Below are 22,866 nucleotides of genomic sequence, written 5' to 3'. Positions count from 1 at the left end.
TAGGTAGATACTTTTAGAATGAAGTTGAAATAACACAGGTGTTTGAATAAAGTATATTTATTTAGTTACTAAGCATATTTTTTGTAAGTGAATTTGTTGATGAAAGTTTAGAGGAAGTAAATAAGCACTTTAGCAAATAAAAAGAGAATACTGGCTGCACGGGGAATTGACAAGAGTAGAACAGGTAACAGAAATTTAGCTCAGAATACTAAGTTGAGAAATTTTAGAAAAGTATAAAAATTGATTTAAACTGAAGAAGTTAGTGAGAGAACTTAGTAATCAAATAATTAAGAACTATTGAGAAAAATATTTTTTCACATATACTTCTGTGCCAACAGAAATATAAATAGCTGACCCCCCTGACCAGAAAGTGATATTTTTGGCCTTTTCTGGGTAAGATTGCAGAAGTCTCTCTCACTGGCAAGGGCATTGCGGAAAAGTGGTGTGAAGAGCTCCTATGTTGTGTTTGGTACCATCCTTTCATCTTCTCCTTATCAAACTGAAATTTCAAGTACTTACGAACAATCTTTCAAATGGCAGTTAATTGATGTCTTTTGTCAGCCTCAGTTCTATACCTTAGGACGATTCTTCTTAGTAGTTACTTGGATCTAAAGTGTATTACCTGCCGTGGGAAGTAACAAGCATGATTTTATGATTCCTTCTCCGCTGGACTGATGAGAGCAGGACTTTCTGGGATTGGAGATACTGTGGTAAATCTGTGCCCCATTTATATCACACTGTTTTTTCTGTCTTCCAAATCCGTGAAGTCCATCTTCCCTTCGGTCATGGTTTTTGCGTAATTAGTACTGTTGCCTTACAGAAATGAAAAATTAGTAAGTAATAGCAACTTGAGTTCTCTCAGAAGTGAAAATGATGACTTGTTAGAAGTTTGGGCCTGCTGTTACAAGTTGTAGTCCTAAGTAAATCCCACTCTCAAATGTATTTGTTTTTTTAAAACAGTATCATCATTTTCTTATGATCACGAATGGAAAGATTTCCCTAATAAAGACATTGGCTATATACCAGAACTGAATGGGGATGGCTGATATAATTTCTGAAAAATGTTGAGTTACGTTTAAGGATTGCCTATGCAAGAAGGTTTGATCCTCATTAAATTCAGTTTCTGCTCCTTGAAATGATCTCATCCTTAACAGGATGCAATTCATAAGAAATATTGGCTGGTGAGGTAATGCACATTCTGTAATTGCAATTGTGAAGCTGTAGAAAGTTTACAGAACATCAGTTAATGAATATTAATATTTGAGCACATCTGTGCTTGTTGACTCTTTTGGCAACCTTCCAGCTGCCATTGGTACTGCTCCCCATGTTACCAGGGTGAACTCATCTGTTGTCCTGTGTGTCCTCTGCTGTTCTGTACCATCTTGTCCAGTTAGAACTTACTGTGTAAAATTTGATACACAGCACAAATTGCTGTTGAATAAGTGAGTGTTATTGCTCTGTGGCATGGACCCTGGCTTGCACTCTGTCCTGGCACGGTAAAGATCCACACCTTCTAATGTTGAAGAGAGAGTGAAAGTTTGAAAAGCCTTTGAGAACAGACATTGCCACAAGGGTATTGACAAGAGAGTTGCTGAAAGGGTGACCAAAGGGGACAGGTCACTGCAGTGTTTTGTCTAAATTTTTAGAACCTGAAGCTCATTTACAGAAAAGCGAAGGAAAACATCTGGGCCTCCCACAGTGACTGTAATGCTAGTAGTTATTGGAAAGGCCATGAGCAAGTTAGAATTTATCATGAGCATGCTGGAATGCTCATTGATGCCTATGATGAAGAGGTGCCTGAAGACCATTATTCCTTTCATGTGATCTGTTCTTTCCCTCAGATGTGTAAGGGGACTGGATGGACAGCATGTGTGCATCTCATCTGCCAGTTGTACACACCCAGCCCTGGGGAGGGCACCTTCTTTCACTCAGTGGATTTATCCCTATTGTAAGGAGAAAGTGATAGTATGTGTTAGACTGTATCTTGGCATCGTCGCCCTCCCCCCTCCCCTCCCCCAGTTTCTGGGCAGTGAGGGCGTTAATGTATGGTGTTTGCTTTAACTCACTGCCTATGATTGTAAATGATGCAAGCAGAGATCTTTTTTTAAAATCATTATCTTGTTAAATGCAATGAAAAAATGCACACAATGCAAAAAAAAAATATCCCCAAACCCCACCCTGCTTTGTTTTACTGTGTTTCCTTTCTTTCATCCTTTACCTACTCCTTCTGTTGACTGCATTCAAAGCATCCTCAATGCAGTGTCATTTGAAGTTCTTTCTACCTCTGCTGTCTACTCAGCAATCTTCCCCTCTGTCTTTCCTAATGCTTCCATGCTGGTCTGCTGCTGCAGTAAACCAGCCTTCCCATTTCTTGCATTCCTTCCAGTTCCCAGAGTAGTTCCTGGCTTTCTTCTTTGTAGTGTCCCAGGTAAAAGATGAACAGTGCCTGTGAACCACGTCATCCTGAACATGCCTGAACCACCCTATAGTAAATAGTGCATTTGTCAAGTACTGGGCAAAATTGTTGCGGTATTGATTACTGTGCATATGTATTTTGAACAAGGTTTTCTCCCTGTGCCTCCCGCCCCAGACAACAGCATTCCTAGTATGTTATGAGGTACATTTCAGATTGTACCGTGGCACTGTATTCTCTTATTTTCTAGGCATTTTTTCAAATACAGAACAGCATTTCAGCACTCTAGGGATATTTTAAGGAAATTTTCCATTACGAAAATTAGCATCTCAGCAGTCAAGATAGTCTGTTTAAGTGCCATGTGAAAATACCTAGGGAGATATGAGCAAATCTAAATGTAGAGGATACTGTTAACCCCTGATGTTCTGAACAATCTTTGCACAATTGTATGTATTTCACTGCAAATGTGTGTTTATAGTTCCAGTGTTCTTGCTGATGAGTTGCTACTGCAGCTCTGAGAGTACTTGCATACAGATCTCCTGGGGTGTTCTTTATCATCCTGTCATGCTGTAGTGGATGGTGGCAGGCAAACCTGCACCAAGTGGCTATGTTTCAGCAAAAGTTCCTTCAGGTGATGACAGTTCTTTTTCTCCTGTTGGTAAAGCTGCAGGCAGACGAGATGGTAAGTGCCATTGCTGAAACTGCTGTCAGTTCTGCTTCGCAGGGCAGTCGCTGGCAGAGGCAACTGAAGGGTGAAATTCAAATGCACCTCCAAAAACTGTTGAGTATGAAGAAGGGCATCATGATATGTAACACTTTATTTTATTTTTCAATCTGGGATGGTTGTTAATACTTCAAGAATGTTGCCTGTTAGCCAAAAAATAAGGATCATGAGATTCTGGGAGATTTGTGGGAATTTTTGAGTTTGACCCCAACTTGCAAAACTGCAGTTGCTTCCAGATAGCTGGTTCCGTATTTGCCGCAGTGCACCCAGGGAGAAACTGCGATAGAGTGTCATGATAAACAAGAAATCGGAGAAGCTTGGGATAGGTAGTGGATCTTACACAAGTTTGAGTCGCGGTATAATTTACTAGTTGTCATCGTCCACTTCACCTTGAACAGTAAGTTAGGAATGGAATTTAATTGACCACAGATTTTATCTCTTGCCCTACTGGTCTTGTAAAATACTAGAAGACATGTAGCCAAAAATTCGATTGGCTGTTCTGGTGTCTGCTTATTTTGGTCACAGGCTGTCGAGTGCCACTGAGAAGATAATGTTCCAACAGTCTAAATGTCTAACTTTTGTACTCCAAACACTGGAAAATACTTACAAAAAAGCTCAAATTAGTTCAGTTTCTCCAAAGGGTTTCTAAAGGCCTCGCCTATTTGCTTGCTAATGTGAACAAGAAATGTCAGTAAACAGAGCTAAGAAACAGTCCTAACAGAGGAGACCTTTCTGCTGTTCACAGCATCATCTGTGTCATCCAGTACCATCCTTTGGCTTTGAACAACCTGCCTAACTGTTTGAGATGTGGGGCTCTGGCATTAGCTGTCCTGAAAAAGACAGATGATGTAAAATTGTCAAAACCCCAGTAATTTATCAATTTGTTAAAAAAAAATGTTTATATATTTGCAATTTTGCCAAAAAATTGACTTTTTGCAGGGCAAGTTTGAGTTTTAATGAAGTTGCATACAGATATTTGTTAACTTGCTGTTCAATATTAATTTTGTTTTTCTTTTAGGCATGTCTTTCATCTGTGTTTTCTTATAATTTAAGTAAAATATTTTCCAAAATTTTAATTGGTGACTTTAGCTTTAACGATAGAAAATACAACACAACCATTTTTGCTGTAGTTTTTAAAGGTTTCTTTTATTAAAATAGTTTCTTTCCCTTGGCATTGCAAACATCCATCTGTACAGAACCTGATTTCTTGCTGTCGTCTTAACCAAATTTTGTAGTGAATTTCCCTGCAGAGATGCCTGCGCTTTATGAGAGCAGAGAGGGGAAGTTGATGAAGGAAGTGCTGTAACTAGATTCTGCAGTGCTATAAGCAGTAAGCATGCAGAAGCAAGTAAGCCTTCTCAGAAATGGCATTTCTGGCAAACACAGTGCTGAGAAACTGGTAATTTCTTTGGAGGTTAGGTCAGAAAGCTGCAGTGCTCTGCTGGAGCTGGCCTTCAAAGCACCGTCCAAATGTCTCTGTACCTATAGTGTTTACTTAGACTAGATAATTGTAAATGAAAAGTCGAGAATTGACTGTACGAAATAATATGAGCTAGATTAAAAGTAAGGTCAGTAATTATTCTGTATTGGTTTAGAAATCTGTATGACTTCACATGACCTGACTTTAAATCCCAGATCAGTGGTGGACCTTTTTTCATAGATTGGTCTGATTTTCAGCATTTCTGCAGATCCCAATTGACAGTCATTTGTTCCAACATCTTTCAAAATCAAGTGGTCAGCAACTTAGCTTTGTTCGGAGAGTAATTAAGTAACTGGTTTTCTCACAGTGAACTAGATCAAGGGATAAATGTTAAAAATAATTATGTCCAAAATGGCTTTTGCTTTTCTAGCTAAAAGAAATGTTCCTCGGACTGTGGCCTCACTCTGGTTTAAACAGAACAATGTTGGGTGGTATTTTGAGATTAATTGGGTGAATAATTTTTCAGGTAAGAATGTTGGGGAAAGTAGTTTATTAATAGAATTTCATAAAGAAATTTGTTTATTTCCACTTTTAAAATAATACAACTTTTCAAAGGTGATAATAGTAAGGAGTAATAGGAGAATAATGTTTCATTTCTGTTTAAAAAAAAAAAAAAACAAAAACACAAAAAAACCAAAAAAAAAAAACCAAACCAAAAAACCCTGACCCCACATCCTTAGAAGAAACTGGCTAGTGACAAGTGCTGGCTCTAAGTAGTCAACATCTTCATAAAAAAGCATTTCTTAATCTATTCTGCATTTGTACTTCAGCAGTGATCTTGAAATGTCGTGGGCTAATCAGCATGGCTTTGGTCATAACCCGAATGAGATAAATCTGAGAAAACTCAGGATCCTTCAGAAAAAGATGTGATGATCAGTATCATGTCTTCTTTTCATTTTATTTAATAAATGCTCCAAAGCGTGATACCAGAGTGCCATTTTGGAAGACATAAAACTGAAGCATTGACTAACTGTGCATTAAGGCCTGGTTCTTTTGATCTGAGCAAATTCTCATTCTGGTGTTTCCTCTTTTCTTTTTCCACCCAAGTTCACTTCACATGTTCATTTCTTTCTGCCTAAAGCGCTTTGTTCATAGCAGACTGCTGTCATATTCTGTGCTATTGATGTTTGAATTACACCGTTGTGGAATAAATGTACGTAAAAGCAATTGGTTGGTCCTTGGTCATGACTTCCAAGAGATCACTGTTAGCTTCATTTGGTCAATATTAATAAGGGTTTTCCATTGAAAAATGTGCAGTGCCAAAATGAAAAATCACTATCAGAATTTACTCATTTTAATGAAATTTTTCTTGTAACAGACCAAATTTCGAAAGAGCAGCATTTCCTGTGATGTTGTTAATTCTGTTTAGGCTCGTACATTCTGTAAAACTTCTGTGTTTTCAAAGGAGATATCTAAGTGATCTTTCAAGGCATACTGTCCTGGGAGTTATTGCTTGTTAATATGCCATTCTGGTTTACAGACACTTGACATTGCTTTAAAAATGTGCAACAAATGAAGGCTTTGGGTCGCAGGAAGGCTGCGCAGGGGCTGTTGGCAGCCCTCCATAATAGAAACGCTCTGTACGTAAACAGCCAGGGAAGCAGACTGGAATGCACTGTACCAACCGAGCATGTATATGTACGCACCTCCTACATTTCAGGGTTTCTTTTTGATCATTCAGGATGTATTGATGGAGGTTTTTAGAAAGAGTTGGGACAGAAACAATGCAATGAATTATTAAAGCCCCATTAGGGCCTATTTTCTGTTATTTTTATAGTGTAGTAGCAATAAGCATGATTTTTCATGGCTGTTCTTTACAGTGAACTTTTTGGGTACATGTATTCCTTATTACTATAATAAAGTTAGAGAAATTAAGCCTGCTTCCTAATAACAGCAGTTATTAATTGAATAGCTTTATTAATTTCTTTACTATAACTTATTTAATAAGGTAATAACAAGTTAATTTAAGAATAACTAATTAATTTAATAACGGGTTTTAATTCCAATTCCTGGGGTTTGTATGCGCCGAGCAGCTGCTAGATGTTTGGCAAAATGAGACCATGCCCCCACGTTCTAAGTTAAATACCTGAGGCAGAAAAAACATGAAAAGAAAAACAGATAAAAGATTACGGTAAAGAGGAAGAGATACATGTAAGTTTAAGTAAGAAATCAGAACAATTATTTTAATGGATTTCTATATTCAATATTTCCAGTACAGCAGCACCCGCGAACTCCAGCTTTGTTTTGGGGGAATATCTGTCATAAACTGTGGGGCTAAGAATGGCTATGGTGTTTAGGTTTCTGCCACTTTTATGTAGTAAACCTACAGTATGTGTGTGGAGAAAAGGACGTAATGCAATTTGAAATTGTAGTGATGATTAAACAGAAAGAAAGATTATAAGAGAAAAACACAGAATAGTTTCAAAGCCAGCATGAGTTACTTGTTCTTATAGTTATTTTAAAAGAATATCTTAAAAAATATGTCTGTTGTCACTGTAAAGAAGTTTTACTGCCTGAACGTTATCGATGTTAACTTGCTGATAGTTACTAAAAGCAAGACTGAGGGGTTTTTTTGAAGTAATGTTTTGGTGATTTATTGCATACGTTATTAAGAGCTGAAAGATCTGTTTTGTTTCCATTTATTTTCTAAATACGGACTTGGTTGTAAAAATACAAGGATGGAATTCTGCCTGAATTCAGTCTTTATTTTAACAATAATTTTAATTTTTGAGTTGGAGGACATGCTTTTCTTCTGTAGTCTTCTGGAAAATTTTATGTGGCAAGTAATTTTCATGTTCTTTTTACTTACCATTCAAATCTGCTTAAAAACTAGAAAAACCTAAAAATCTATCAAAGCCATAGTATACTTTCATTGGAGTAATGTTGTATTAGTATATGGAGCGACTTATTTCAGCTCATTTCTTATTTCAAAAGTATTGTGAAAAAATAGGGAAAATAAAAAGTATTAGAATGTATGCGTTTATTTTCTAAAGTAATTCTTGAGGTGCTGTAGTTGCATATAAATGTTACCATTTATGTGTGTGCTTATTACAGTTGTATAGAGAAGAAAGTTCACCTTAAACTCCTTCCTGTAAGCGTCAGCCCTTTGCACTACTTAAAAAGAAATTTGAAGTACATTTAATATTGCAGCATTTTTAGATCCAGATACTATCCTTAGTTTCTTGTGAATTACTGCTTGATATGTCGTATGTGAGATACAGCAGCATCGGACGGCAGATGGCTTTGAAATCTTTAATTTGATGTGGAAGGCAAAAGTGAAGCAGGAGCAATATGCCCTTGTGAATCACTGGGGGGAGGCTTCTGTCAGTTTAGTGCTCCATTTTCCTCTTTGGTTCACATTCATTTTTAATTACAGTAATCATTCTTTGGTACTGATACAGATCAATATAACTACATCTGCCAGGATGAACTGTAAGCCCTGGCTTGGAATCAACTTTTTTGTCTTCCAGGCAAGATTAAGTTTCCCTGCTTGTCTGGTGTAATCTCATGGAAAGGTAATTTTCCCTATCAGTTACCTGAGGGCTATGTTCCTGTTCTGGTTGTTTCTGTTCTTTTCAGTGGCTGATAAATATACACATTGTAAGGCTGTATTTTGTTCATAACGTCATCTGTGTGCAGCAAAAGTAACACATTCAGAGCTTCAACACATCAAAACAAACAGTATTTGAAAATGTTATATGAAGTGCAGAGTCTTTGGAGACAGCTAGTGCCCTGAAGTCTACTTTATACAAAAGAGATTAACACCATTATTCTATGTATAATCTCTCCAGCAAAACACTGTCGCCTATTTCTGTCAACAAATAGTTTCTTTGCTTTGGCAGCTGAAAGAAATTTTAGTTGTGTAGGCAACAGAACATGCCTTTGTAAGTTGCAGAACCCAATTTTAAAAATATTTTGGAAGGTAACTGCAGGTTTGAGAAGTTAAATTATTTTCATTACCTAAATATTTTTTTAGACAAGCTAAAAAGACATAATTATGTCTGCTACATGTGACACATAAGCCATGCATGAGGCAGGTTCACTGTTTTACAGCACACCTTTTGGAAAGGTGAGTCATGCACATCCCGCTGTTCCTTGCAGATGCTTACCTGATTAAAAGGTCGGCACATATCCTATCCAGATAACATGTGATTGAAGAGCACATTTGCTTTCTGAACAAAGGTGGAGATGAGCAGTGTTCTTACTGAGAGTCTACAAGTCCATCAAACTGTTGTATACCAAGGAAAAGAAGATAAAGAGGGCACGTAAAGGCTTTATATTTCTAGAAGCCTCAGATCAAATAATTTTGGAAAATTTTCAGGGAGGGGAAAGAAAAAAAAAAAGATAGATACCACAGCCTTTCACTGTGTAATGAATCACAGAAGCCATGTTTCTAATGGAATTGAGTTATATGTCATAGTCAACACGTGAAAGATGTTTTTTTATGTTAGCAAATATGTCAGCACACTTTTTCAAATCACCAAATTACATTACTAGCTAATTATTAAATTTTGAATAAAATTTTACTGTTTTCCCTGAGAAATTTTTAATGCAAAAATTAAAGCTAAGAAATACATACTTCAGTAAATATTGCATTTTATTTGATTTTCTGGTTTACAGCAAAAAATAAATGAGAAGTAAACAATTTGCCAAGTTTTGAATTTAGTAGCTACTCTGAATTTCTTTACCCTGATGAAAGACATGGTTCACAACTCCTGCTTGTAGAAAGTGAGATACCTCATGGGAGTGGGGCATTTGAACCCTGCTCATTTACATGGCAGGGTAAGTGCAGGTCTTGGGGCAGAATAAAATGGAATAGAATCGTTTAGGTTGGAAAAGACCTTTAAGATCATCAAGTCCAACCGTTAACCTAATGCTGCCATTCCACCACTAAACCATGTCCCTAAGCACCTCATCCACCTGTCTTTTAAATACCTCCAGGGGTGGGGACTCAACCACTTCCCTGGGCAGCCTGTTCCAATGCTTGACAACCCTTTCGGTGAAAAAATTTTTCCTAATGTCCAACCTAAACCTCTCCGGTGCAACTTGAGGCCATTTCCCTTCATCCTAAAGAAGTGGACGTGTGTGCAGATCCCCGTGCTGGGAGCCGCCTCCCTCCACAGTGACACGGCTGGGCATGTATGTGCCCGGTGCTCAGGGTGCCGGTGCCTCTGACATGCGGCGTGCACAGACTCTGCAGTTTATCATTTGACTGAGCACACATGTGCTTGCATCCTAGGGCTGGGTGTGATTTCTGCCGTGTTGATGGATAGCTGGTTTTTGCTTATATGCGGGGAAGGATAGCAACAAGAAACAAGCCATTAATCACAAAAAAAGGAGTCATTAAGCCACCACCTTATTTCTTGTGCACATCTGAGGACTGATGGGGAACAAACCCGTGAAAATTGTCTGAGCACCTGTCCTGGTAACAGTTATAATGACCTTTTCCTATGTTAATTTTTAGTTTGGTAGTTTACACTTTGTAATTACAAAGCACAGATCATTGAAACAAATTATTAATGTTAATCAGTAAGTCAGCATAGAAGAATGCAAAGAATCAAGTCTCTCCTTGTATACTGAATGAAAAGATTTCTTCCAGATTCTTGCTTTGATCGTTAGACTCTTTTAAATAAGCAAACATTACTTAGTTGCTAAGCCACAGACTGAAGTTCATTAGTGTGTTAGCACAAATATTGGAAAAAGAGTACTAAACCAATATTAGATAGAGGACCTGTGCGTAGGCTGGAAGTAATGCAATGAACGTGACACCAGAACATTTTGAAAGATTGCTCACAGTGATTAAAACCATTTCTGTTTGCAAAAACCCGCCCCACTCAGCAAGAAAAAGTGCAAAGCCTGAGTAGATCTGTTTTTCTGCTACTGATATCTGTAAGACTTTACTGAAAGTACAATAGATTTAATAGTCTTACAATTTTGTGTATGTTCTTTATTCTAAATGTCGGCCAGATGTATTGATGTGGCATTTTTTTTGTCTAATGGTGATCCGTAAAACTGGTTTTCATTAGAATGCTTTTAACCATAGATTGAAAGCCAGAATGCCGTCTTATTTAAATAGCCTGTTTGGGAACCCAACTCAAAATCTTCACAGATCTGTTTTGGATTCATAGATATTTCAGGTTTAATGCATAAATGCAGTGTTTTAACGCAGTGCCTTTTTGCAGAGGCTATTGAACTTTACAAGACATCATTCTAGGTTGGAATTTTTAGATGTTCGGTTTATTATCTTAAGCAAATGGACTAACAGTTCATGCTTTTGCATTCTTCACAGATCTTCAATACAGTGAGAGAAGAAGGAGCAGAAGATATTTTTGAATATTTTCCTCATCTTCTGAGAAAGCTCCCAACGTTTGATACAGACTGTCTCTGCAAAGGTGATGGTTTTTGTGTAAAACCATGTGTAACAGGTGCTTACTGTCAATATCGTGCCACTTTACAGAGGACTGCACTCTCTAACTATATAACTGGTGCTTTACTAGAAGCAACTACATCGTTAGGAGCAAGAAGTGGTCTTTTAAATATCTTCGGAGGATCAACTGGAAGAACAATGCTTAAAGGTAATGAAGACTTATTTTTTTGAACCCTGCCCACTTCAAGTATAGGGTGTATTGCAAAATATATAATACTATATAATACTCTGTAGCTTATATACTCATATACGAAGTTAACAGATAAAGAAGGCTTTTGTGTTTTCAAATACTTTCCTTTGCAATCATTATGTGTCACAATGACTAGCTATGTTAGTTCAGTAGAGTAAAAATGCATCCGAACCTGAAAAAATTCTTACTACAAACCAGACACCTTTTCAGGTTTTTTTTTTTCTTTGTAGAAATGTTCCTGTCTGTATCTGAAGTTAATGCCTAAGCCATTGTTGTTAGGGTGTCCCTTCGTATTTCTCATTTACCAAGTGCTCCTGCTCACGGGCTGACTTGGTTGAGGACTTGAGAAAGGCGTATATACTCTATTCAGTGATTATTGTTGTCATTATACAACTGGCTGTCAGCATAGCATGGCGTGGTAGGAGTGTACAATTCATTGCTGATTTATTGTTGGTCTTCGCCCCGATCCATCATCTTTCTAGTGTTGGATCATTTCCCATAACGTGGGTATTGTCTATGTGGAAAATGCGCGTTGGAGGATGGATGTTACGTGCTAACTTTCTATGCTGATCAGCCTCGTATGCAATAAGAATACTATTACGTGATTTAGTTTGGTCAGTTTGGGAAGTTAAATGGGACAATGGTGTTCTTGGTACAAATTCATTGCATTAAACCAGGGGTTTGTACACAATAGTAACTGCGTTTAAAATGCATTTTTAATTAATGCCTAGAATATTTCCTAAGGTCCTCAAGCATTTGGGGATTTGTCATCATCTGATAATACTGTAACAAAAGGATGTAGTGGCTCAATCGTACAGTTGTAGAATTGAAGCATGTGGATATTATGGCTTGCCCCAAATTTTACAGGAATATGACAAAATCAGTACAGAATTCTCATTGCAGTTCCTTAGCTAATGCAGATACTGACCTTATTTTTACAAACAACGATAAATTGTCGATGTGCTTGGATCAGGTTGTCTTATTTTTATCCCAAAGAGTGGCCCTTTGTAGTTTTAATTAGTCTCTCTTTAGGTTTTATCAAATGGCAGAGAGAGGCACTAAAGCAAGCTGTAGCATCTGAGTGAATTTCAGTAGCACGTTGAGCAACATTACTAAGCTTCACCTACCCTCATCATCTGTGAGAGACAGAGATGTACAGTACAGTGGCCTATTTTGGTAGGGCTTTTCCTTTTTATTTTGTTTGGTTTTTATTTGTTCTGGGGAGATGAGTGCTTTAGAAAAATAAATGTGTACATTCCTGTGACAGCTCTGGAGGGCAAGGTTAAAAGAACTGAGTCATGTACTTTGTGGTGCATTGTGGTGGATCTTCTTCCTACGGAGTGGGAGAAGAGAGCCCAGGGTTTTGATGCCCCAGACCTGATTGAGACTCCAAGGATGCTCTGTCCCCGGAGTACAAATGTCAGCCTCCAGTGGGGCATGTTGCTGCAGTGCCTGGAAAGCCCAGCTGGTGACTGTCACCATAGAGCTGCAGGCTCCGATGGAGCTCTGAAACTGGAAGCAGCAGCAGCAGTAATTAGTTCCGAGTCCAAGCAAGTGAGACCTTAAAGAAAAGGCAAAGATCTTGAGCTTGATTTGCAATTCCACAGGCAACCTGTGTAGATAGTAGAGATTTCATTTACTGTAGTGGTCTCTGTTGAGGAAGAGATGTGCTGCAGCTTTAGGATAATGAAGTTTGCTGGATGTGGAAGGTTCATATTCAGGTATATTAAGGTGATTAAATATATCTGAGAAATTACAAAGGTATCCGTAACAGAGTCCTCTCTAAAGACATTTACAGAGTGTTACTTGGCGATGTTATTAACCGAGACGTTTGTATTAGCAAGAAACCCAAGAGTATTCTGAATGCAGAATGCTGTAGTTATCATACATGGGTGTGTACCTTTCTTAAGAAAGAAAATCGTCCTGTCCATACAGATTGATAAAAAGGTTATCTTCATCTGTCCAACATCCTCTCTTTCTGCTGGATTTAACTTTAACCATAAGCTAATCTAATTTAAAACTGAGAACTTTTAGTTGACGTTGATAACAACTCTGTTGCCAAATGCAATGGAGGATTTATCAGAGGATATGCATGTCATCGGAACACCTCACTTAGTGGTTGCTTGGAGGTGTTGAAAAAGGAATATATTGATCCTGGTGGGGTTTAATAGTTGTGGTTTAACCCTGCTGCAACAAAGCCCCGCACAGCCGCTTGCTCACTCCCCCCCAGTGGAATGGGGGAGAGAATCAGAAGGGTAAAAGTGAAAAAACTCATGGGTTGAGGTAAAGACAATTTACAGGTAAAGCAAAAGCCGCACACACAAGCAAAGCAAAGCAAGGAATTAATTCCCTACTTCCCATCAGCAGGCAGGTGCTCAGCCATCTTCAGGAAAGCAGGGTTCCATCACACGTAATAGTGACTTTGGAGTGACGGCATTTGTCTTCCCAACATCCCCCCTGTCCTTCCCCCAGCTGAGCATGACATCATATGGTGTGGGATATCCCTTGGGTCAGTTGGGGTCAGCTGTCCCGGCTGTGCCCCCTCCCAGCTTCTTGGGCCCCCCCAGCCTCTCGCTGGTGAGGTGGGGTGAGGGGCAGAAAAGGCCTTTGCTCTGTGTCAGCCCTGCTCAGCAATAACCAAAACACCTCTGTGTTAACAACACTGTTTTCAGCACAAATCTGAAACATAGCTCCATACTAGCTGCTATGAAGAAAATGAACTCTATCCCAGCCAAAACCAGCATAGCTTCACTATACAGAGGTAGGCATGCCCAAAGGCAGCAATTATGTTGATGGCTTGAAATAAATAAAAGGAACCACTAGCAAATAAAATGTGAACACCAATAGCATCGACATAGGTGGAACTAGAATGCAGTTCAAAACCAAAAGATTATATAAATGTATATTAAAGTATCTTCAGAAGTAATTTGCAATGTTACGTGAGCATAAATAAAAGAACTGTTGAACTATCTAGTTACTGTTCTGCCACTCAGAATTTTGAACTCAGGTTTTCTTTGTGTCCTATAAATGTTGTAATACCTAAAACCGTTGTAAATAAAAGCTGAAAGAAGTGGTGAATTATTATGAAGTAAGGATAGTAAAACATCCCTGTGGTGGCTCCAGTTCAACAAATCTTTACCTTTTAAAGATGCGCTACATAAAGATGCTGTAGAAGACTTGCTGTATTGCATGTTACTACTTTGTGTTAGACCATGACAAATACTCTTGCGTTTAGAGTAAAACTTTATGCATCTGAGGCTCTGAACTGATGGTAAGTGACAATGCCATGACCTTCCTCTTCTTCCCGGGTTCTCGTTCCTAGAAACTGATTTCATTTCAAAAAATCCTGCAAAGGAGGGGAACAATAAGGGACAAAGTCACCTTGGCCTAGTATTGCCACTGAGTGCTTCATTTTGTCAAATCATGCCCTGAGTTAGAGATCTCTAAATTGCCTTAGACATTTGTGTGTATACATATGCATTTCAGTCCAATGAGTTAATAGGACAATAGGACAACATCAAAATGTTTACCTATGACATAGGCAAAATACAACTGTGTTTAAAACATGCTGTGATTAATATTTTAGTTTTTAATGCCTGTATACATTGTCACGTATTTTATTTAAACATATCATTATCTTTTATGCAGGCATTATGCAAATATATTCTTAAGCATAAGAGGATTCTATTTTTATTTGATAGATAATCCATATTTTTCAAGATAATTCTAATTTTATTTTGTAAAATGTTTGGGAGTAGGAGGGTTGTATATGTGCCTTACTCTGAAATTACCAGTGACAAATGATTTGAAGAAAAAAGTCTTTTAATAACGTATATGAAACAAGATTTAGTTTAAATGCTTTATCTTGCAAGTAAACATTAAAATCATAGGCTTCAGTTTACTTGTTTTTAAGACTTTTTTCCTTAAAAAAAATAAGTACATTTCTTTCTATTCCAAATTAGGAAAGGGCTTGGTCAAACCTTTTTTTCAGGATTGGGGAATATTGCCTACTGACCGTGTTCTTTTGGAAAGTTCTTTTCTGTGCTGTCACAAGAACATGACATGCTGGAGGAAGTAGAAACTAACAAATGGGTGACTGCACTGAAAGGAAAAGTTGAGTAATCCACCCATGCAATTTTTTTCAGTGAGGGTGGTAGCTCTCTTGAGAAAAAGTTTCCATCTGAACCTGAAAGGTAGGGTTTCTGTTCTACTTGTAAAAATAATTATCATAAACAAGTTAGCTAATCTTCAGTGTTTTATTATGGAATTCACTTATAGGCTCAATTTAGTCATGTTGTTAAATGCATGACTGTAAACTGTAAAATATCACTTAATGGGTGTGTGGCTAGGCGGCAGGTAGAGAGCCTGGTTGCTTCCCCTCATGCGTTTTGGTTTCGTGGGAACTGCATTTTCAGTCCCTTTTTTTTTTTTTTTTTTTGTTTTTTAACCTCAGTGGTACTCAATAGTTGCAAAGTGCTTCACTTACACAAACTTTTTACTTTTTTTTTTTCTGAAATTGTGCAAATATACACAAATGTCCCTATTATTTGTCTAGAGCATAACGACTTACTGTCCTACCTTATCCAAAACAGTCAGCAGAGCAGAAAGCTCTTTTCCTACCCTCTCATCCAGTCACTGAAGCCCTCACAGTAGCTGCTTGGAATGTGGTGTATGGACCTTTACTATCCAGACTGGGAACAGATGCTTTTTACAGAGGTGGGAGGCTCTTGGGGAAAGTGGTCAAAACTCTTCTCTTACCAATTAAAAAAAAAAGATGTAGTTTGTGCACCTGTGTTGGTCACTACTGCACCAGTATGAGGGAGAATTAAGTTTTTCTGGTAAGAAAGTCACAAGCCATTTAGAAAGTTACGGCTCAGACCAGTAACTGAAGCTCAGTCTGAAAGCAGTAGAAAACTGATGCACAGGGGACACTGGTGCACAGGTGGACTACTGAATTCCACACTTGATGATTTCTGAATTGCTCTAAGGGGCAGCCCGTGTACAGGTTGTGTTGCAGCATATCCAGTCTTGTGCCAAAGGCATGTAATGTGATATCAAGGTCCATGTCAAGTAGATGTATATCTTCCACCAGGTAAAACCATTCCTCAGCTTTGCTTCAAGTTAAGCTCCAGTACAGACATGAAACTGTGGACACAGTTCAGACGGTTGTCAACTCTAGAGTAATTACTGCACTTGGAATGATTTTCAAGACAGTTCTTGAAAAGCTTCAAAAGTGGAAGTGCATTTGTTTATTAAAACCAGTCTGTATCAGCTAGTCTTGAAAAGATCTCAAGGGCTGCTGGATTTATGTTTGGAGGACCTCTTCTGGACCGGACAACATTCCACTACTTTTCCTTCAAAATGTTTGCAATTCCTGGAGATAAAGTTCAGCACTTTCTTGCATAATCTGTTTAAAGAGAAGCCCATTACTTTAATGGGGAGTGTCCTTCATGATTTAGAAGGAAGATTTCTTGGAACTCTTGTGTACTCTGTAGTCAGGGATTTTATGTTATATCTGCTCTGGAAATAGGGATCTTGCAAGCACAGAGTCCCTAATGCTGGGATAGGCTCCTGTTTCTATGTCTCCCTAGCACTAAGCACATTGTGAGTTCTTCATGCTCAGTCCTTCAGGAGTTATTTAGTGACCTGAGCAATGAACCTTACAGTCACAAGTAGTCCAGCTCCAGGAAATACTCTTCTAAGGTTTTGTTTGGTAGCTAAGGACCCTAAATGCTCCGAGTCCCCAGGGCTTGGATGGTCTTGCGGGCAGATCAGCTGCCAGTGTTGTTAGTTCCAGAGAAGGCTTCCAAACATACCAGACCTCCGAAGCTAGAATTCCCAGTCATGTGGATCTGGGACTGAGAGTCTTAAAAAACTTACGTAGGGCCCGCTCTGTAGGAGATCCATCTCTGGTCTGGAGTAGGGAGCCCGCAAGCCCTGCTTTCAGATGGCTCGGAGCTGTCAGGCTCCCGACTGAGGAGCTGCGACTCTGTTCCCGGTAGCACAGGGACAAGTCTGAGCATGGACTCCCGGGAACCACAGATGCCTGGAGTTCCCACAGCTGGCCAGTGACATTCACATCCTTGTCAGTGTGCTTGTTGCTACAGAGAACATCATCTTCACGTATGAATGCTGAAGACATTTCAGCTGCACTGGTTTAGCACCTCTGTATGTAACTTAGAATTTCTGGTTAGTAAGAAGTTTTGAGAAAGTCTTTCAGTGGATTTGGATTGAAACCAGATTTCTTCCTGTAGAAAGGAAATCCTCCTTCTCAGCCTGTTCTGTTTCTTACAAATGGATTATTATAGAAGTTTGTTCATAGTTGTTAACAGGCCAGGACTTTCACTGAAATCATATTTCAGGAGCCTGCCATTGTCACAGTTCATGTGGTGTTGATTTTTTTACAGAAAGTGGGAAAAAAAAGGTTTGAGTCTTTATTTTAAATCTTAAGGATGGAACTAGGGTATGTGAAAATGTTTGTGCTTTGTATTTGATGCCTGTGTCCAGAGTTATTGCTGGAAAAAAATTTGTACCCTTCCTTCCCTGTGCCCCCACCCCTGAACCCCATTACGAGGACAACTTCTGTAGCTTTGAGATCTAAGAAAAACAAAAGAAAAGTGAAAAGAGGTGTCTGAGGATGGAGCAGATGGCAAACATGTCGTATCAATATTCCTTTCACTTTAGCATCGTTCAAAACTGTTTAAGTCTGATGCCACTTTCTTAAGTGATATATATCAGACTACACCCTTGATTGCTGCTGTTCATCTTCTAGAGGAAGGTTACTCAGAGCTTGTTGAAAAGACAACACAATTTTTGACCAAGAACAGAAGGAAAGTAATTTGTCATGAACGTTCAGGCAGACTGTATTGATTTTAAGAAAACCTACTTCTTTCATTCCTCAGTATTCAGAGATTACCCTTTTCTGTAATCAGACTTTGCCTTCAGCAAAGATTGGGCAGCAAACAGGACTCAGGTCTCTGTGGCTTTTCCCACTTATGTTTCTTGTACCCTTTGCACAAGGCTTACTGTTATAATACTGGGGAAATTCCAGGACCCCTGAAGCCGGGGCTATATGTCAGAAGTTGCGTGCAATACAAGCTTTACGTGCACAGATTGAGGAAGGCCAGCATGATTTAGGTGGTTTGTGGTCTGTTTAACCTTTGGGCCCAAAGGTTAAGACCAGCTAGAATGAGTGATAAAGTCAAATGAGCTGAGATTAAGATGTGAAAAGATGAAATGTGTCTCAGGTTGAGAATGCAAGGTAAAGGAGATGGGTCAGGCAACATGCTGTAGAAGAGAAAATCAAATCCAGGAGCTATGTCAGACAGCAAGTAGGTAATGTGGCCTGACACAAGGGTGTGGGTCAGCAAACCAAAGATTTTGTGTTACGTGGTTGGCTTCAGGACATAGATCGGGAAGACCAGAACAAGTGCAGGTCATCTGGTCAGGGCCAGAATTAGGAGTGACATGGCAGGAAGCACAGATCAAGGCTGAGATGGCAGAAAGGAGGAGAAAGATTTGGGAGGGGACGGCTGTAGCCAAGGGACACCTGGGACCATCTGGAGCTGACTGCGATGGTTGTCTCTGCAAAGTGGCAGAAGATCACTGCCGTCAGTCTGCCAGACCTGTCACCGTCTGGTCCGGCCTGGTTGCAGCCAGGTTGATCACAGCAAGGGCAGTAGGAGAAGGACTTAAGGAGGGTCCTTGCCAACATTAATTTAACAAAAACTTCCTTTAATCCAACTTGATTAATACATTGTAGGCACAAAGAATTAAGCTCTGCCAGCATAGCTTGTCTCTTCCTTATAGTCCTTTTTCTGTCTTCAGTAAGGTATATTACTGCAAGATTAAAAGATACATAATTGATGCAGGAAGTAGATGGAAGTTAACTAGTGTAAGTAAGTAAAAAAAAATTAAAAATATTTTCATCTGTAAAATTGGTCCTTTGGACAGAACAGGTATCATACTCACGGTGCAGGCAGGTACGTGTCTGTATGGATCTGGATGTCCTAACCAGTGTATAGAGCTAAGCAGGTAAGCAACAGAACTGAGTTTTGGATGGTTTTGTATACATTATAGTTCTAGTGTGTACATTATAGTATATGTAATGTATACATTGTGTAATGTATACATTATAGTTACAGAACTGAGTTTTGGATGGTTTTGTATACATTGTAGTTCTAGTAGTACTATGTGGCAGTTTGGTACACTGATGATCCTATAAGTTGTGTAGCTGAGTCTCTGCTTACAGCAGTCATTTTGTTGGTAGGCTATAGCCATTGTTTCCACCAGCAGAGAAAAAGTTTAATTCATAGAATGAGTCTGACTGTGCTATGAGAGCTTTCTTGTCAGGAAGGGAATGGAGGACACACTAATGTCTGTGGATGAAGGCTGAGAGAGCACAAGTTTGTGCAAAGTGATGTTAGTTTTAAAATCAAACCTTTTTTTTCTTTTTACCAAGAGTAATTAGTCTTCAGGAAAAATTAAATGGGATTCTAAGTGCAGATAGATAATCCTTGAACTGCTTATTATTGTTTATTATTTTAAAGGTCTGGACATTTGTTTGAATGGGTCTTGTAAAAGTAGTGTCCATGGGAACTTTTAAAGTGGAGAATGGAACTTTTTTGGTATGTTTATGTTAGCATGTCAGTCATAAACAAAAAAACCCCAAGGACCTCAAGCCTCAAGATGACTCAAGAGTCATCTCTAAAGATTCCCTTGAAGTTTTGTTTCTAGGAAACAAGTAAGAAGAGAATCAACTTTTGCAGGACAACACTAAACTGTCATTCTTCCAGTTAAGAAGGAATATGCTAGTATTGCCAATGAAAAAATAATGGCACGTTGTCTGGGTTCCATGATCGTTCCTCTAGTAGAGTTTTTCAGACAAGACGTATATTCACCGTATAAACAAAGTGACTCCAAGTGTACTGCTCGCGTTCCAGTTCTGCGCGGATCGCGCTCTCGGACTTCCTGGGGAAATGGCGAAAGGTTTCTTGTGGTGGTGTGTTGTTTTTCCATCTTGTGTACTCGAGCAAATTTCATAACTAACTTCTCACTGATGTGGTCCTGCTGCTTGTAAAAGTGATGTAAACTGTGCGTAGGTGAGGCTAAGGTTGGAGTAAAGAAAAGAAGTGATAAAAATGCCAGAGCCTGATATTAACGGCTGCTGGGATCAAGGTAAAGTTTTGGTGCCTATGTAGTTTACTAATACAGATGCAACCTGAAATGCTATGCTGTCTTTTTAAGCCCCTCTGATTAAAGAAACTACAAACACACTTCTGGAAGCCTCAGGGAGGTTTTCTTCTTTGCCTCCCAAAGAAACTTTTTTGGATCGTTGCCTAAGTCATAGCCCTTTTTCTTGTTATAGCTAATGCTGTTGCCTTTGATTAGAGACTCTAGTGCCTAATAGCTGGAAAGGTAGGGCATTTGCTAATAAAGAAACCCATGTCGCGGGTTTTGTAACGCTTCAGCTGAAGTTTCCTAAAACAAAACTAACTCCGTTTATTGCTTTTGGCCTGTTTAAACAACACTGATGTAAATGCATCTCCTACAAAAACTTGAGTGTAGGCTAACTTATTTCTTAATATATTTAAAGACAAAACCCCAGCAGAATTTAAATCACTCTTGTTTATAACTCTGCTGTCAAAATCAAATGCTTTTAGTCTTAGCAGGATGTATGCTCGTCCTTAATTTCTAAACTTCCTCCATTCGAGTCGCAGTGTTTCAGCTTGTATCTGGGGAGGTGGGTAACCTGACCTTGCAGTGAGGCAGCCAAATGCATGTCGTCTTCGTGGCTTACACGAGGCATCTCAGTTATGCATTTTGCCACAGTTTGTAGCTTTAAACTGAGCAGCTGTTGCCTGACTGTTAGTTTGGACAAGTGCAGCGTGCAGGCTTTCTGTGGTGTTGGAAGTACCTGCTCTTCTGGCGCTTTAGGAGGAACCTGAGATTAAATGGACGACTCGTTTGCTGGTAAGATTTGCATTTCTGTGGCCCATAGTACACGGTTCTGATTATTTGTAGTTAGATAAAACAAAGTGATGGTTTTATTTTCAGAGTTAGAAGTAGATTGGGTAGGGGGTTCCTAATCTAATGTGGGATCTATAATGTCTGCATTTAATAACAGTGCTTTAAAGACACTGTTGGTAGGTGGAAAATGAAGTTGGGATTTAATATAAGCATTAGGAATTTAAAGTCCTCTCTTTCTTAAGTGTGTATTTTGTATTTCAAGTAGTTCAAAATGGAATTTAATATAAATATTCACAGGTTATTTAGGTACACTTTGCATTTATTCATTTCACATTGCAACTATTTTGATACCACATTATGTTGTGGGTCTTTTCTTTGTTTCTTATTCTACAAAAATAAGTGACTGTTATGAAAAATGCTGGACAGAATATGAATGTCAGATATAATAAAAGGTTTTAAAAGTATGAAAACCAGGTAATTATTTTCTTCCCTATAGTTTAAAATGACTCAAATATTACAAGTTAGTAACATATTTTTGAATGTATATCCACTTTTTTTCTTCAGCAAGCTTTTGTTCTTGAATCTTCAGTATACAAGTTTATAACACATTTTGTGGATGCTTAAGTCAGTTGATCTTCTTTTTTCCTTTTATGAACGATGTGAGTGCACAGCAGCATGTAAAAGAAATGTTTGGCTACTAGTTGGTCATGAAGAAACACCTGTGTTTACATTTTTGTTAAACTGACATGTGTAACGAATGAATGTTCGTAATATTTGACTCTGTGAAATGAATGTCTTTTATGTGCTAACCCTCCCATTTCCCTAATCTGGCTGTTAGCTAAAGGGTATGACAAACATTCACTATTCAAAGCAATAGTATCCCATCGCAATAGAAAGTTTGTATTGGTTGTCAACACCTTTATTTTCACCTCGGTGATTTAGACAGCACAGGAATAAAAAGACCTGATATCAAATGTATCTGTATTAATTGCAAAATAATGGTGGTTTCAATCCCTTTATTCAGTCAGTGATAACCAAGCTGAGATACCTAGTAGGATTACAGGAAATGGAGGGAAAGCTATGTTAGTTCATTTCAGAACTGTTAAAATTATAAATTCAGCTCAGACCCTGCCTTTGACAGGCTGACTTGTGATGTTTTTAGCTTTGATTTGAGGTAGAATGATTGAAGCATTTTCTAGAAAATAAGCTGATATGAGAATTTTTGTTCGTGAAGTTTTGTTTAGTTTTTATTTAAGGGGCTTCATTCATATTGACATAGTTTTCTAATGTTTAAGTTTTTGCTTTGGAAATAGTTGTTATGTATATAAATGCATTACTACATATTTTAATAACTCTGAAATAAGTGAATTACCAGTGAGATTTATCAAGCACATATTGAAAATATTTTGCCTACAAAAGAGCAAAACAACAATAAAAGAACTAGATATGCAATTCGATGCTAAAAGGACCTTTAATTTCTTCTTGTGATAAAGGGCTTTGCACGATTGTACAGCAATTGAGTATTTTTATCCTTCACTTCCCATTGACTTAGTACAATGGATTTCATGCATCTTCAGATTTCTTTATAAAGTGTTCAGATCTTCTAGAAAGGGGCCAAATGATTGGCCAAAACATTTGGATAAACTCAATAAAAATTCATAAA

The 22,866-nt window shown here is 38.4% G+C and overlaps 1 protein-coding gene across 1 annotated transcript in view; it reads left to right on the top strand.

Annotated features, from left to right (window-relative positions):
• PLCE1 (phospholipase C epsilon 1) overlaps window positions 1-22,866 on the top strand; it is a 140,266-nt gene that overhangs the window by 33,405 nt on the left and 83,995 nt on the right. The window contains exon 2 of the mRNA XM_035897382.1: window positions 10,907-11,192. Coding sequence (XP_035753275.1) covers window positions 10,907-11,192 — 286 coding nt within the window. The remainder of the gene's footprint in view (window positions 1-10,906; window positions 11,193-22,866) is intronic.

Source organism: Egretta garzetta, unplaced genomic scaffold, assembly GCF_000687185.1.
Source record: "Egretta garzetta isolate BGI_Z169 unplaced genomic scaffold, ASM68718v1 scaffold56, whole genome shotgun sequence".
In the NCBI taxonomy this organism is placed as follows: Eukaryota; Metazoa; Chordata; class Aves; order Pelecaniformes; family Ardeidae; genus Egretta; species Egretta garzetta.
This window is presented reverse-complemented; position numbering and strand designations above follow the sequence as displayed.